At 42.8% G+C, this 17,254-nt stretch overlaps 1 protein-coding gene across 1 annotated transcript; it reads right to left on the bottom strand.

Annotated features, from left to right (window-relative positions):
• Positions 1–1,471: 1,471 nt before the first annotated feature.
• Positions 1,472–13,572, bottom strand: LOC139138955 (doublesex- and mab-3-related transcription factor A2-like). The gene is made up of 2 exons (XM_070707595.1): positions 12,958–13,572; positions 1,472–3,769 (listed from the first exon to the last, which is right to left on the bottom strand). The coding sequence occupies exons 1-2, from the start codon at positions 13,385–13,387 to the stop codon at positions 2,841–2,843; spliced, it is 1,359 nt and encodes a 452-aa protein (XP_070563696.1). The 5' UTR covers positions 13,388–13,572; the 3' UTR covers positions 1,472–2,840.
• Between the last annotated feature and the right edge of the window lie 3,682 nt (positions 13,573–17,254).

The raw sequence follows: 17,254 nt of genomic DNA on the forward strand, positions 1-17,254 counted from the left end.
TACGCCAAGAGGAAATGCAACACGGTGATAGGGCAATCTGACAAGGTGTGTCCCGATCACCCCTCTGTGCTCATTAAGAGCCGGGGTAGGGGGGATTTGGTGCCTAGCAACCGTCCACCAGACAATGTGCAGTCACAAGGAAGAGTCTATTTACGCTAGAATGGTTACTTTCAACCCAAAATGTGGGGAAGTTTGAAAGAAATCACCCAGGCAAGCAATCGCAATTATTACAAATTGGTGTTTGTCCAGTGACAATTTGGCACAGAGCTCTCACAACAAGCGAACAGCTGTTGGCGAGATGCGGAACGCAAACCCTATCAAAAGGCAGTGGCACTGGTTCAGAATAAAGATTGGAGTAAATAGGTCTCCTTATATCCCGATTGTTATCATATGGAAACGGTGTATTAATGTAACATTAAAACTAAGTTATCAAGATAATCAGTTTAATACCCTTGTCTTCCAATTTTCAAGGTGACTTGTCTTCATTGCACCGAGAAATATCGCGCCTGTCGCCAGATATGACACATTTTGATATTTTTCTCTCATTTCCCCACTTATAATACTAGAAACGGGTCTATCGATGAACTATTTAAGTTCCAACATCCGCGCCCGAACCAGCAAAAGGCACATTGTTCCAACTTTTCCATCCCCACGTGGAAGTTTCAGACGGCAGCATAGAAAGTAGAGAGAAAGCTTTGGCGCCAATTTCAAACGAAGTATTGATGATTGGCAGTGTGTTTTCTTTTTGGCTGTGATTTTTCGCACATTAGCGAAAATTAAAACCCCGTGCCATTGACGGTGAATAGGGTCTTCCAGCGAGTGATTCCGATCCCACCAGTGAAAGGCCGTCAATTTGAATGGTGCACTAAACATACTAGCCCCGGGGCTGTGGTTTCTCGTCCTAAAACTTTAGTTTAACCGCTCAAACAATAGCAATCCTTTAAGACTTGATAAATGCAGCAGAACTCGCTAATCCCCGTTGTTTATCTAGGCTTATACTCGGCAAAGATGTTTACCAAGGATTTTTTGAGGGGCAAAGTGATAGTGGCACAATGATTTCTTGAAGGCAGACAAACAATGAAATCGGAAGCATTTATATCACTAAAAGAGAAAAGACACAAAAAGAGAAAAAATGTGAAATTGTGCTGGAATTTTTTCGGGACAGGATGGAGAGTGGCTATTAATTAACAAGGCTAAACAACAAAACAACTGCCGGCTTAAATGATGTGAAATCATTTGTTAGCGAACAGTACGAAGTATTACATGAAAATTCACAGTTTCTGACAAAAACAAGTTTACTCAATGCGACAAGAATAACTTCCATTTTCACATGACCAAACACGTTATTAATGACAGAACGATACCATCAACATTGAAATATTACGCTCGCTTGATGATCGATGACACCATGTAGTGGAGCTAGAGCAATCGTTACTAGGAGAAAAAAGAAAACTACATGTTCACAGGTCTCTTTAGGGACATTTAAATATATTTACAACTTTATTACTTCAACAAACGACAGAAAAAGTTTCTTTTCGAAAATCCGAGAGAATGTCGGGCACATGATAATACCGTGCTAATTTCAATATGCATGTGACTCGTAATGTCAAGTTAACTCTCCGTGATCTTGTGACGTCATCATATCGACGGTCATTGCTCGAAGAGAGCTTTTTACAACATTCAGAATAGTTTCAAAAATAAATGATTATCTAACACGAAGAATTTACAAAAAAACATAGATGGAATACAGAATATGAAGTTCAATATTATTGAAATTTTATACTATAAACCCTGTGTACCGAAAAGAGAGACTGACTGAGTCCCCCTAGAGGGTGTGTAACAAGTAAAGTACAAAGTGTCTTGAAAATTTTGGCAGCATATTATAGTAACGTGTAGATAAAAAAAATACCCAGCGTCGATTCCCAAGTGTTGGGGAAATTGTCGACTGGAAACAAAAGCAATGTCGTTAATGTAAGCGTCCCTGATGCAAATAATTACGAAGGTACGTTGCCGCACTCGTTTCGTTCAGAAACGGTAACAAGAATTGTTTTTTGGAAAGATACCTATAGTGCCGTCACTGGCAGGTCCAAGCTGAAAACACGGGACAGCGGAAAGAGATATAGGCATAGCAAGCTAAAACACTTTACAAGCCTTTTTTGCACCAAATATAGACACTAAATTGGATTATATACATACTCCTTGTCGATACCATAGCGCCCAAGTCCACGGTTAGTTCGAGTCAGCGTATTTTACGACTCATTCCTTTTTTTACAAAAAAAATTAAAGTGATGCACACCTGTCTGACGGTGGGTCAACTCATTTGAATACGCTAATTAAATTTTTGTTAATAGTTTTTAACTCTGACAGGTCATTACAGTACTGAAATTTACAAAATAAATATAAAAAAATAATAATAATTTTGACTTTGAAACGTGTCTGTATACATTAGCAATGTTCGCAGTTTCCAATTAAAAGTGCGCTGGCCTTCTGAAAGTCAAAATACACGACCGTCGTAACTTACGTACGCGAATACTTCAACCTCTCGGAGCGCACTGCGGTTGCCGACAGTTATATTTCTCTTGCAGGCAAATCGTTGTGCGTCGTTGCCCGAGATTGACACTTCTCGATAACAGTTTCTGTAGCAAGTGTTTGAAACGAACCGTAAGCCTTTAGTGCTGGTCACCTCTTTTTAGTATTTTAATAAGGTCTAAAATTGGCTTGAGTTTTGCAAAAATTTCAAAACTCACTGTCAAAGTAACCTCTGTTGAAATTGTGTCCGTTGTTTTAAAGCTCGTCAAAAAAGGGCGGTGGGGCTCGTTGGTGACAGAGAGGGGTGCATGCTACTGCTCGTTGAGGCAGGACTGTGATTTGTCGTTTGACATGCACGCTTTGCAGCGACAGGAGGCGTAGAGAGGGAACACTCCGCCGTTAGGACGATCTTTGTGTCCGTGTGACATCCCCCTCATGATACCGCTGAAGCTGTAGTTCAAGTCCGTGACGGGCCTCGTCCCGATCGGCGGCATCATGGCGGGCGGGTAAGGACTGACAAAAGCGAACCCACGTGGATGGGGTGTGTAGGCAAACCTGACGGCGGGGTTGATCCCCAGGCCGACGCTTGTGTGGACCCCTCGGTCGGCCGACGGGATCGGAGAGAAAGCTGATTTGAGTCCCGGTGAACTGAGCGGCGAGGCCGGGAGGTAGGGCCTATGGGTTAGTATGGTGCCGTTCGTCGATACCGACGCCGATGTGATCGGGACGTGGTGCTGTGGCCCGGTGTGATTGTTCAGAACTTGCTCTATAGCTTGCACAACATTCCCGTTACAGCCTTGCAAGATTAGTTGTAGGACACTTCGCTTCTGAGTCGGGAAAACGGAAGATAAAATTTCTATTGGCGAGCGATGCGTTCTACCAGACGAAGCGTCACTGCTGCTATTGCTGGAGGCGACTCCGCTGTTCTCCCGACTGCGAGTTTCCGGTGACACGCGCTCTTTTGATGAAAAGTTTTCTGACTTTGCGTCGTCAACGTCGTCACTGGCCGGACTTTGTGGTTCTTCTTTGGGTGTGACAGGCGCTGCCGGGGGTGATGGGGACAATGCCAGTGCTCTCGTCTCGGCGGAAGAAGATGTCTGTGGGTCTGGCGATATCACGCCGCTGTCGCTTGCTGTCGTGGCGGGCGAGGTGGACTTCCGATCACTGGCGGACGAGGCGGCTCCGGCTGGTGCGCCATGTACGGTAGACAGCGAGAAATCCAACCTTGGTCGCTTGAGATCTGCAATAGAGCAAAACGTGCGTGATTTAGCGTCAGTGTGATTAGCATAGCTCAGGGAATCAAATAAACGTTTACCGAGTAGACGCTCGATCAATGATGGCATTAACAGGATATCAAAATCACCAAATGGCAAAATCGAGACAAATTTCAATCCTTGGATTGCAAACTGCAAGCGGTATCATTTCACAAACACGAAAAAAATCGACTTTCAACATGGATGAGTCGCAATAAACACGTTCAATTCGATTTCGTTATCACCGTGTACGTTTTTTCACCCGCAGTTTCCGACCAATTTCAGCCGAGAAGGCGCGAAAATATAGGAAATTTATTGGCGGGGAGGAGATCGCAAAACGCCGACGGTTGTGTATTTTTTGTCGGGAGAGACAAATCACCGATGAAATAATACTATTAATCCATGCGTACGGTGTCAGCGTACACGATGAAATGTGATTACCGAGTACAAATATGAAATTAATCATGTGTTGAAATCGAGCGATAACACTTGGCCATATTGACATACAGTTCTGTTTCGGTGCCCGTTCAAGCGGTGCTGTCAATTTCATGGTGTTGTAGCGCAGGCTGTCCCCGATCATTATCCTCACCTAGGAGGTCGGGCGGGCTCACTATCTAATTGCCCTATGAATTTGTACATCAGTAAAGTTGACTCGTTTTCCGGTGCTCGCGCACACGAGTACACACTGCGATTTGGGCTTGCCCCCGTGGCGATACTTCTGAATTCCGCATGGGAGGCCGTCCTCCCTGATGACTCCCGCTGGTCTAAAACTACAGTTGGTGTCGTGTGACTCTCGTCAAATCCGGACGTACGGTAGCACAATGTGAGTAAAAATCGACTAACATTTAGAACTACAGTCGTCAATTAAAACGTCAACTATCGTTTTTAGTGGTCCTGTAGGTTCGCATTGTCGTGTAAATTGACAAATTAGCAAAATTAGTAATTCTCCCGAAATTAGCAATACTTGTTGACCATTAAACATTCACGCTTGTTAAAATTATACATCTACCCCTCCCCAATCCATCCCCTGTCCCTGGCTTCTTATCTCGCCACAAAAACTACTGTGTTGATCATTATTTGCCAGGGCTTCTCTAACTGTCAATCTCAAGTCCATGATGGTCCTGTCTCCTCACCACAGCTGTCACTTGTCGCCCTGTGTTTCTGTACATGCCCTATTCCTAGATCTCACCCTTGTCTTATCTCTACCTATGACTGCCAGTTTCTCCCTATCCTCCTCCTACCTATCCCCCCACCCAACCCTCTCTACGATCTTTCCCAGTGTACAGTCTCCCCTTTCTGAATGTCCCCTATCTGTACCACTCTACCCCGGGGTGTCTTCTCCACGTCTGCCCTTTCCGTACTAATTCACCTGTCTGTCAACAAAGCGGGACTCCGCTTACCCCTATTTCTGTCTAGTTTGGGCGCGTGTCTGTGTCTTTACACATTCCACTATCCGCTATTCCGTCTGTGTCAGTCTTTCTAACTCTCTTTCCGTTGTTGACGCGTTTGATACTTTCCCCAAATCTCCCAATCATGTCCCTTTCTGGCCTGCCGCCTCGCTTCTTTACCCTCGCCCAATCAGTCAATCAACGAAACCAACATCGTTGGACTAACAACCTAACCGCACTACCAAACAAACATTTCCGCTTTCAAAAATCGGCTCACTTGACACCAATACCTTGATATTTAAAGTCATGATCACGGTTCAAAAACACGAAACTTAACCCTAAAGTTTACAAGAACTGGATATAAATTACGTACATACACCTAAAGAGCGGTCCAGTTATTCAATAAATTAATATTCCCTGGGATCATATTGCGTTTGGCGAAATGCATTGTGATCGAAGAAGGGTAAATGTTGAACAATCTAGAAAAGTGAAACAGTTTTTCAGTCAATTATTTCTATAGAATCTTAATTTTTATCTTTAATGCACATTTGAAACAAGCATGCATCGAAAAAAAGGATGAACAAACACCCTCTTCAACACTAGCATTCTGAATATAGCAAATTTCGAACATGTGAAAGCATGTTTTGAAAATTGATACCAAGAACGACAAAGGGGTAACTCGCATACCGCTTTTTCGAAGCGTGCTGAAAAGAATGTCTTTTTTATTTTATATTGTGTGTTTATTTTCTATTTTCAACCGTTTAATGGTCTCTTTCCATCTCACACAAAGGGCTTTAATGAGAGGGAATGTAATTTGCAACATACAGGGGTTAGAACAATAGGCGACAACTTTTTTAACGGTGGAGAAACAGGCTGGCGATCCTGTATGCATTATAATGCCGGCGATATTGTTTCACAAAAGTATAATTCAAAAGATGATTTATTTTTTCACAATAGCGATAAACAGAACATTGTTCGACCATTAAATTCCTGTTTTACTGAATGAATTGGCCCGGTTGAAGCTGGCGCGGTGTGGGTGGTATTAAGAAATTGAGCTCGGTGCATTTTCACCGGCTGTGACATGCGAGTGTGTCGCAATTAGTGTAGATGCCAAGTCTTCTGTTTCTAAATCGAGCCCTCGATTAAGCCAGCTTTAATTAGTTAAATAAATCATCACCAATAATCGTTACAAAAGTTGAAATTAAGCAACGGATTATCAAGGGGTTGGCAATGGCGGATGTTCCTACCGCTTACATATCATTTGACACGATGATGTCCCATAAGTGTTGGTATTCATTTTGCCAAGGAGATTTGCGACTTATGTCACACCCACACCCCCTCCCCCAACCCCCACCCAGTTCCCCTCCCCCCACTCAGCTCTTCTATTTTTTGCTCAATCGTCGCTCAGTGGGGTGCACCCTTTGATCTGAAACGTACTCCACACTCGAAACCGCCCATTAGTAAACGATACAGTCATAGCCAGCGCTTCAGAGCTTGTTGTCTCTTTCCCTTTGTGTACGGTGGCGATGGTGGTGTCAACACCAATAGGGGTTGTGAAATGTAGTACATCAGCAGAAATCTTCGTCGAGATTTAACTACCATACCAAATTACATATGCGTGAAAACCAAGACGATAAAAACAGATTATTTAGCTTTGCATTTTGTAAACAACACTCCTGATTTCAGAGAGTAAAGTGTTCAGCTTTCGCCCACAAAAAAAGTGTCATCGACGGACCGACACAATGGTGCTGTCACGGGGGCAATCGAATGGGTCCTGCGTTCTTTTGCCGTGCGCCCATTAAGTAAGCGACGCGTTCCGTTTATGATCGATTATAATCGAGCATATCTCGACGATTATCTATAATTACATTACAATGAAGTTGACAACAATAACATTCGAACAGTAAAAGTTCCGATTCCAAACGGCGGTTGCATAAGTGAAAAATAGTTCACCATTGTCAATTTATTGTCAATACATAGTGTCATATTTTCCGAAGAATTCGCCTGATATTCTTTCTTTCAACAAATATTTCTAATTTCAATTGTTAATTCCACATTGTTGCGGCGTTACGGTGTGGATACATGCCAGTCATTGCCATATTTGCTCAGCCGGAACTATTTGATCGCCGATACGATTAAACATCTGGATGTCATCGTCGAGCAACTGACAGCCACGTTGCGTGTATCGCCAACATTTTGTCGATTAACTGCTAAAGTATCTGTCGCCTGGTTCGAAAGAATTTGAAGTGGATTAATCAACTATAAAAAAATCTCAAAGCAGTCACTTCCCCGGAAAAATAATAATAAAAGTCTCGTTTCCGACGAAACAGCTGATCATTTCCGAATGAATCGTGAAATGTATATTTCTGGTTTTGGGGTGGGTTTTTTGTTCCCGGCATTTAGGCGTCTGTATCGAGAGCTGACACAATAAAGCCAAGATTGTCGTCAATTTCACCCAGTTTTGAAAACGCTCACCGAAGTCGGATCGTTGGTCCCGATTCATCAAAAAGCAATCAAAACTCGATTATTTCTATTACTTCGATACACGGCTGGCGCTGTTTTTATTAAACGCTAGCTGCAAGTGTTCGGGCGTAATTTTGCCAATTTCCCCTTATTTGAATACGCTAACAAGATTTGACATTCCGCTTCCTAGGCACTGCTCTCCTTTCTATGATCGTCTCCATGGAAAATGATACTTGGAATTGTTGAAATAAGGGAGGGAAAAATCGATCTTTTTTAATTGTCGGACGGTGGGGCATTTCTGCGGTTTAGTGCTCCCATTAGTAAATAGAAAGGTCACCCGCTGGTATCGGTTTTCCTCGGGAGTCCATAGTTACTGTCCGTCTGCTCGAGGTTTTCGAAAAGACATGTTGTACCTTGTCCATTCGACAATAAAACTGTTTCCAATTTTAATTTCAAGGCAGTGATGCGTTTTTATACGCTCTTACACCAACCAGCACACCCCATTTTGTACAAAATGTCATGTAATTACACGAAAGAAAGATATCAATCATACATCTAACGCAGTCGCCGGTGAAAGTAACATGGAAATAGACAATTATGCTCTTTTTATATTTATAGCCCGCTTCATTTATCAAAATGCTGTTTTCTATCTCTTCAATAACATGAAACTTCAAAGTTTTTGGCTCTTTGTCATGCACAGCAACACACATATTAATTTGCAGTCAAACAGTTCACCCACGTGGTCGAAACCGAACAAGGCAACAAGCTACAACTTAGTACAAGTGTTTGCCTCCAACCTGTTGACAAGAATTTCTCTAGCTTTGAAATTTAACCCCCAAACTATGGCTGTCGACATTTAGATCAACGTTTACGAAATATTCCTCAAAGCTTCTACTGTCTATGCTGTACGGCACGTATAACGATGCATATCTGATTTAATCCTTTTTTAAAATTGTCTACTAATGCTAGTTTGAAATGATCGATGCAGTTTATGTATGCAGCCCTCGAACGTCAAGCATCACTTCAAGCAGGTCATTCTCAACTCCCATGGGTTGTAAACCCAAGACTACGGGACCGGCAAAGCGAGCTGTTCTATTGTGTTGTTGCTTTAATTCGCGGCTAACTCGGGACAGCTTAAATAAATTCTACATGATTTTCACCAGACTATTCTTTGTTGGCAGAATAGTCAGAATGGCGATAAGAGGCATTTGTTGACCATACCGCTGAAATCTACGAAACAAATTTCAACTTTATTTCTGTCAAATTTGGCTGCGCCCGCGCTTGTGCCGCATACACTTCTGTTTTCATAAACAGCACATTTCGGAAACAACAGTAACGTTGTGCATAAATTGCATAAATTTTCCGAGTTTTCATCAAAGGTTTAGGCTTTTTCTAGTTCGTTCTAGGAGGGTTTCTGGCTTGATGACGGTCGTGTTTTGGCCGTCATTTTGAACAATGCGTTGTAAGAAAGCTGCGGTTATTATGAAATGTGATCAAGGTTGAACATGTTAGCGTTCCAAGAACACGTATCAGAGTCTTTCCTGTCAGTGAAAGATTCAAATTAATTGAATATCATTTCGGCTGGGGAATCACTTCAATAAATAAACGTATGGAAAATTATATTTTCACTTGTGTCTGTGTATCGCTATTCATAGTAGGGTAATTTGGCCTGATGGACTGTGAAATTTAGTTTCCTCTCTCTCTCTCTCTCTCTCTCTCTCTCTCTCTCTCTCTCTCTCTCTCTCTCTCTCTCTCTCTCTCTCTCTCTCTCTCTCTCTCTAAGAAGAACGCAAAGCGGTGTCGAATCAAAGAAAAAGAAAACCCTTCAAATGTCAAGTTTTACCGAGTTCTACCAGAAACTTCAAAACCCGTGTGTCCTGCCATTGCCAGGCGTGGTTCGTGCAGGAGATCGACCGGTTCTGAAATCCCTCGGTGTCTGCGGCTCCCCGGCCCCTTCCACCGAAGAAGGTGTACGGCCCGACCACAAAAAAAAAACATGACAAGCGAAGGTTGTTGAAGTCCCCCGTTACAGCGACGAAGCTTCCCTGTCACATCGATGTCAATCTGCAGAATTCAGATAGTTTAGCTGGGTGCAGAGTGACTGGGTGTGGATTGCCTAACAACATGTCATCTTTACTTGACAGCTCAATGCCGGAGTCTATTTAACACGCCATAGCAAGTGTCTCGGTGGCTTGTGGCTTCCTTTAAAGAGCTTTTTCAATATTTTCCCCATGTGCAGTTGATAACCGAATAAAAGAATCCGATATATTGTGAGTGGGGAGCAGTCTATAATCGAACTCAATTTCATTTGATCTCTTAATAGCGTTTATTGAAATGCATCGCTTACACTGACAGAGTTTCGGCTACATACACTACTCTCTTTTTCAAAGTTTTTTTTTTTACTCCTTTTGTGAGATTTCTTTTAATGTTGTAAACATCTGATGGAAACATCACAGAGGGCTTTGAAGAGAAAAGTTCAAACGTCTCCTGAAAATGAAACTTTCACAATGCAAACTTGGCGTTATTTTGTTCCATTGCTGCTTGTGGGTCGTTTGTCTCGCCGTAACCCATTATGGTCGGTCGCCTGAACTAGCCTTGCAAACGCAGACCAGACTCACGCCCGATGCCAGCATTATTGTGTTTGTCTTTTAATTGATTTCCAGCTCGCTAGTATTGGCGAATTTGCTCCCATTCAGGAAGTCCCAACGGCGTTGTCGACATATCTCTCTAGGGAGTACAACTTCGTGATATACCTAGTAATGATGGGTGCGTTTCAATGTGTTTATTTCCGTTCATAAAAGTTTGAAAACTTTGGCACCGCAAATTTCGTTAAACTGTTGTACTGGATCCTCACCCCAAGTAGCATTTACGTCCAAAGGAGTTGCATATATTCAAGAAGCTATTCAGTATGATCAGCGATCTCACAATGCGAATATTAAATGTGGAAGTCTTTGAGTCCAATTGCCGTTAAATATCAAATTTCGCTCTGTAATAGTTGTAATGGTGACCGAACAATGTCCCTTCAATTTACGTAGTTGTCGTAAAAGTTTTTAAAGTATTGACATTTTGGTGACAGAAAACAAAAAGGAGACCATTCTAGGCTTAACTTTTTCTGTTAATAAGAGGAAGTTTATTTTTTGTAAGAAATGGAGTGCCGAGATTGACTTTGTTGTAGCTTTGAAGCACTTCTAACATTTACAAGGCAAAGAGAATATAATTCTTGGAAATGTTTTTGATTTTGTGATTTTTTGCTTAATACAGATCGTATCCAGTGTTTCCTTACGAAAGGAGTATTAACAGCTTGACTGATGACGGAGATCATTGGTGTGTATGAATGGAACAGCGACTAGCTGTCTTGCCGGTCCTTTTCGTTGCACGCCTCTAAAAAACGAACAGCTCGTCACGTGAAACATTTTGAATGAGAGAAGTTCAGTACATACAATCCTTGTCCGATTCAGCGGCGAGTCAGTATCTGTGTCTATTTCTCGGTGGGTTAATTTGTTTCTACGTGTCTGCGTCTTTTTGTTTGATGTCATGGCGTTTTTATCAGCACAGATTGAACTTTATAGAAACATACAGAGGGTAAACAAGAAGTACAGTTCTTTAACAGCGTTTTCGTTAGTCATTCCTTAATACTCTTTGGCTATCAATGCACCCACAAGGTCTGAGGTTCATTTTCACTCAACGTAAGGTCAAATGCTATCACCCTTTCACTAATTTCACGTCTCCCTTTCTTTTCCTCGGCACCTTAATTTACCATTAAGCTGAAAACAAATTCGTACAAGCTCCACATTGAATAGTTAGAAAAACATATCACTTTTCTGTGTGTAGCCACGACACCTTTATCGTTGGGATTTTCGCTCGGTATTCGAAGATTGATGCTGAGCGGCCTTGCGTATGACAGTGGCAAAACAAACGACAAAACTACCACGAGTACTTATTCAGCAAACACAGAAGTGTCGGACCTTTTCAAGTTTCTGTTTCTTCTACAGTTGGGTCATGGGGGAAGGGGAGGGGGGCTTTGCTTGAGTTCAGCAAGTTCGTGCAGTTTGGGCGCCAGAAGTGTCCCTGCCTTTGATTCCTTTCTGTTTGCGAAGTCTTAGACACGCTGGTTGCATTTCGGCAAAGCGGTGCATTTCAAGATGGTCTGAAATAAAACACAGCTCAGCAAACTAGCGCTCAAGCCGGCGCTCTTTGTCTTAAGTCTTCAAAGCAGCTTTTGCGAGAGCCCAAGCCCTCCGTCTAATGAGCTACTAATACAGCGTTTCGGACAAAAATGGCATTGAAACAAATTGTTCTTTTTGCGCATTTAAGGAGTAAAACGGTATAATTAAGGGGGTTCCAAGTTTTCTTCAGTTACTCCAGACCGTCTGGTGGAGTGTTCTTAATCTTACCAAGAATGTAGACAAACACTTGACAGAAAAAAAGTCGGCATGACGTGACTAGATCTTGTTTTGATATGTAACAAGTAACTGCTTAAATTTGTAGATTTGGTTCACAAAACCCTGCAATTGAGATCATTTCTATTTGGGTCACGTGATTAGATCGCTGTCCAGTCCGGCGTTTTGTCGATTTGAACTAGGAAAACCGTCCGGATTGCTGTTTTTCGTTCGATATTGGAAGGTCTTTTGAGGAAAAAAAACCGATATACTGAATCAAGAGGCGGTGGATTTTAAACAATCTTGTCTCAACAGCCTCGAAGGTACGATGTATAACACACAACTGGCATAAGCGTACAATTCAGTTGAAAAACTTTTTGTTGTTGTTTTGAATGCCGTGTCGATTTTGTTGGAACGAAAATGGTCAACTCTAGCGCTTTTAGCGAGTCTTTCATTTCCAACCGGGGCCTGTCACGTCTCCCAGATTAAACTAAACCACGAACAAAAGTAGCAAAATTCTTACATTTTGTTCACCATAGAAGTCAAGCCCCAACAGGACGATTGGTAAAACAATAGGGAATTATCAAAAAAGGGTTCTTTCAAACTGCTTTTGAAAGTCAAGAATTATATAATGTTTTAATTTCTCTTTTCTTGTATTTTGCGCACCATACATTCTTTTGGTTGTTATTTTATATGAAAGTATGTCTTTTTTTTGAGCACAAACACAGCGTTGGGAGGAACTACCGACAACAACGTATATATGAATACAATACAATACCGAACTGTAGCCATTAACAGAACACGGTTGCCAAATCATACATTTTGTATGTCCTCTTTGGTATCGATTACCGAAAGTAGTTCACTCGTTTAAGGTTTATGAGTGTTTTCAGAATTACTAAACGTTGATAATTGATATTAAAAGGGATAATTTTTGAGTTTTTTTACCTGGACTAGTGGGGTCGTCTGAGGGCTGACAGTGGTACGGGTCGTATGGCTTAGAGGCAGGGGGCGATGTGTGCGGCCCGTTCATGGTAAAGATCGCTCCGTCCGACGTGCCGTACAAAAGTCCCAGCTCCCTGGCTTCGTTTTCTTCTTGGGCCTGCTGCCGTCGGAGAGCCACCTGGGCCGCCATGACTCGCTGCCTCTCCGCTATCAGGGTACACTTTGCGCAAACACAGTCTCTCCAACGGCAGTAACGCTTGTGGCCTTTGAGGGCCGAAACGACACCGTGGTTCCTGCAGCGTGCACATTTCGGCGTGCGGGGGTAGGGTTTCTCGGCTCGTATAAGTAAAGTCGGTGGTTGCGGTGGGCCATGGGCCGCCACCGACGATGGTATGCCCTCTGGCCGCTGGTCCAAATGGTTTCCGAAACTCATGGTAAGAGATATCTCTGCCAATTTTTATGGCTACCGACTTACACTGTCCAACACCTCGATATGTTGGCGTGCACAGCAAGTTAGAGAACAGTCTCGTTCGAGGGGGACAACTCCGCTCAACACGTAGTGAACTGCGACGTGATAGCACCGCCTTCTTTTGCCAGTTCTACGTTTATTTGTTTTAGTTGAAAATGAAAAGTCGAACAAATGACGCGTGTCGGCGACCGCCATTGGTCAACTGGCCATCACCGGCTGTTAAGAGATGGGCTGCCATTGGCTGAACATCACTAAGCGTTGACAGCTAGCCTCCCGTAGCTTTCCAGCCAGAATAGGTAGTTGTAACATCAACAAAAGTACTAAGAATCGAGTTATCATATATTTGAATTGATATCGATCTCGCTGCGTGAATGTTTTCACTTTTTTCTCACTTTCTCTTTCAGCCTATAAGTTTGAGCTGTCAGCTAATTTCATCTAATTAAGCCACAGGAGTGATACGAAGTAAGTTGGTTGTCTTGGCAAGTCGGTGCGTCCTTTTCTTCAGATTGGCCTTGCCTCTGGATGTATACTCTATTACTGACCAGAGGGGTACATTGACAAATGAAATGGACACACAAGAAATGAAGTCACAAAGAAAGAAACAATCTTTGGGGTGAGTTTCCCCGCTGTGAACATTCCAATGAAAGCTAGCGGAGAAAGGTGGAGAATAAATGCATATGTAGTGATTCAAGAGTAGAAAATGGAAGGCTAAGTAGCTTGTTTCGACAAGAATTATCTAGAATTCAGTGAGAAGAGTGTTGTTCATTGTGAGTGGACTTGATGAAGCACTAAACTAAACGGAGCTACACATTTCTTTTTTCTCTCACTCTTTCCCTCTCTCTCTTTCCACTTTTCTATTCCGCGAATGTGCTGCGGGGTTTATGTTGATTCTAGCTTTAGCCAATTAGGTTAATCCCCAGTCGAAAGAGGGCGACCGCCGCGGATCTTACTCAGGCTGCGGATCGATTCCAGCCCTGCTAGCGATGTGTGGTTTTGTCTCTACATTGTCGCGTTCGGCTTACATTGAACGCAGTGACTAATTCTTCCGCTTCTGCTCGTCCAAGTATCACACACTATTCTCCCAGCTCTGTGTAGGTTTTGGATATCGTTTCCAACACTGTGGCATTATCATAATATCGCGGAAAGTATATGTGAAGAGGCGCGGTCATTTGAAACTCACCAATGCCAGTGATATCGGAAAAATTACAGTCTACGGTATATTTTTGCCTAAAAGTGTTGAGGCCAAGTTTGTTGTTGTTTCCCCCTAAATCCCATCGGACGCCAGACATGGCATCGCGTTATATGTGCTTTCTATCTAGTTCGGGATGAAGAGTTGAAAAAACACATCGAAGGAAAATCAAACTTGGAACACGTAAGCACGAAACGCACTAGAACGCAGTCTGTCAGACTTGAATCGTTTTATCCCCGTTTACCATCCGATGGACCCAACCACACCGCTGAAAACCGATTTGCAGGTATCATCATTTGTACTGCAGCTACACCCTATGTCCTTATGAGTTCACTGTCGCCAGAGCTCTTCAGCGACCGTGAAAAATTGTCAACAGACGTTTTTAATAGTGTCACTTATATGTGACAGGAAACGTTTAAAATATGTATATCTCAGCCGCATTCCTATTCACATCGCAGTAAGCTGGTGACTTTAAAATCAAAGTTTGTTCGCTGTCGAGCTGAAGATTAGTAGTTTAGCGACTTTTATTTTGCTGCAATCAGCTAACTCCTCTGCAAGCACGTCCAACGCCTGTGAGAAACTAGCCATCCATTTTTAGACTACAGCTTGCCCATGTCTAAAGAGGAGACGCAGAAAAGAAATATATGCATCCCCTTTATCGCATATATAAAAAGCTGCAGTTAGCTAAAGCGAACAAAAAGAAACTATTCTTAGGCGACAGAAGACCTGTTTTATCATTAAAGGGGTAATTGTGAAGTGCCAGGTCATACTGCGAGACACTTTATTCTGAAGCAGAGTTGTGTTGTTGGTTTGTGGTGCAGATAAAGACGTCTACACACAATACTGTTACACATGCTACAGTGGACAGATTCTTCTCTCTTCAATGCGTCCCTTCGACTTTATTGAACTCATTCAAGGAGCATCTCTAAGCGTCACTGTTTTCTCTCGTATTGCCTGTTTTGTGTTCCTTTCTAAAACGTTTTTTGGCCGCTACTGGACAGACTTTCCCCTGCCTTTGTGCACGCTATACGAAGCATGATAGTATTATAGCTGAACTTTGACCCGAGCGCCTTGTGTATTTATTCACAAACACTTCTCTTTCGGAAACATCACAGTTTTATTTCTATCAGCCGGGCGCTCCGGTCATATCTGTCAACTGGCTTGCTTTGGAACACCTACCCGGGGTTATTTTCTGGCGGACTCCAGTTGGTGGAGAACTCCCACCGGATCAAAGGATTTCATTCGGCGACCCGGCAACTGGTGAGCCAGTCAGTGTTTATTAGTGAAATTGCGTACCAGTCAGGATGTGGGAAGTGACCCAGGTTGCCCGAGCAACGCCATGCTGGTTTTTTATGTCTATCAGCGGATGAGGAGCAGCAAGCGATGAGATTGCCTTTGCGGATTCCACCCCTTAAACTCCAATGAATCCAACAGCCTTCCCATCCTCAAACGCCCCGGAGAACTTGACTTGAAGTGGGGACCCCAACCGAGCTTGAGAGAACAGTCTCGTTAAAATGACCAATCGGGGTTTGGCTAGCATATTGCTTGGAAAAGTTAAATATGAGAATAGGGCCTGGCATAATGGCATAACTTCTAATAGACTAATTTGGCCGAGGGAGACAATAGCCAGGCCTGCGACACCACCACACAGAGCTTGGTTTCCTATAGGTACAATAGAAAAAAGAAGTACAGTAGCTAGTAATACGAAGGATGGAGCCATTGTTCACATTGTTATAACTGTATATAGTTTGATTTGAGTATGTTGCATGGGTCTAAAGGGTCTCTCTTCAACCGTACAACACGATTAGGATACCATGACAATACGACCTAAATACACATCTTTTTTACTTCCCCCCTCTCTCAAGTCTTCTTAGGAGACCGGCTGAAAGCAAATTGGCCCTACTTATGACGTCACGCGCCTCATTCTATCGGACTTGTCAATCAGTCTGCGCAAGTCGCTTAAGTATGTAGATTTGGGGAGAAATTGTTGTTGTTGTTCTTACAGGAGGAATGGCGCGACTTTCATTTGCCTTGTCAAGCCGAGTTAACGTCAAATCTCCGCGCTATTGAATCTTTGTGGCGCGCCTTAGCCCGCCAGGATTTTTTCCCCGGGCGAGATTTGTAAACTTTCGTCAATGGTCACCATGGCAACGTTATTTTCCGCGTTACTGGAAATGTCCTTAATTTGAGAAGACAACTCGAAACCATCCCCTCTGAAAAAAAGAAAGGAGCTACATTCAATAACGCTGTGAATCAAATACAGATTAAAAACATCAAATGATGCACCGACTGCCGAAAACAAAAGAATCTGACATCGGTTTATTATCATTACTGGACGTTATATATATGCAGGGAGTGGCTGAGTTGGACTTTTATTAAAGTTAAAATTTAAAGCTAAAAATGAAAGAAAAGACACTTCCTTTCGCTGTATTCTAACAACTTCAGCTTTCCAACCCCAATTTTCGAAATATCCGTAACAAAACTGAAGGTTTTTTTGATGCGATTACTACAAAAGCGAATTCGGAATTAAGACGGAGGAATGACGAGCCAATGAAGTCATTTAAGACATGCCGTGTCACTGCTAAGGCGACGGCACTGTATGTGTGTGTGTTCAACGTGTGTAGCCATCGACCGGGACGGCC

The sequence above is a fragment of the Ptychodera flava genome, chromosome 8, assembly GCF_041260155.1.
Source record: "Ptychodera flava strain L36383 chromosome 8, AS_Pfla_20210202, whole genome shotgun sequence".
NCBI classification, from domain to species: Eukaryota; Metazoa; Hemichordata; class Enteropneusta; family Ptychoderidae; genus Ptychodera; species Ptychodera flava.

What these genes read in the sequence shown, in the direction of transcription:
- LOC139138955 (XM_070707595.1), bottom strand. Translation starts at nt 13,387, where the DNA reads ATGAGTTTCGGAAACCATTTGGACCAGCGGCCAGAGGGCATACCATCG. An exon ending in AGACGACCCCACTAGTCCAG is followed by an intron (nt 3,770 to 12,957) that starts GTAAAAAAACTC and finishes GCTCTATTGCAG; the next exon opens with ATCTCAAGCGACCAAGGTTG.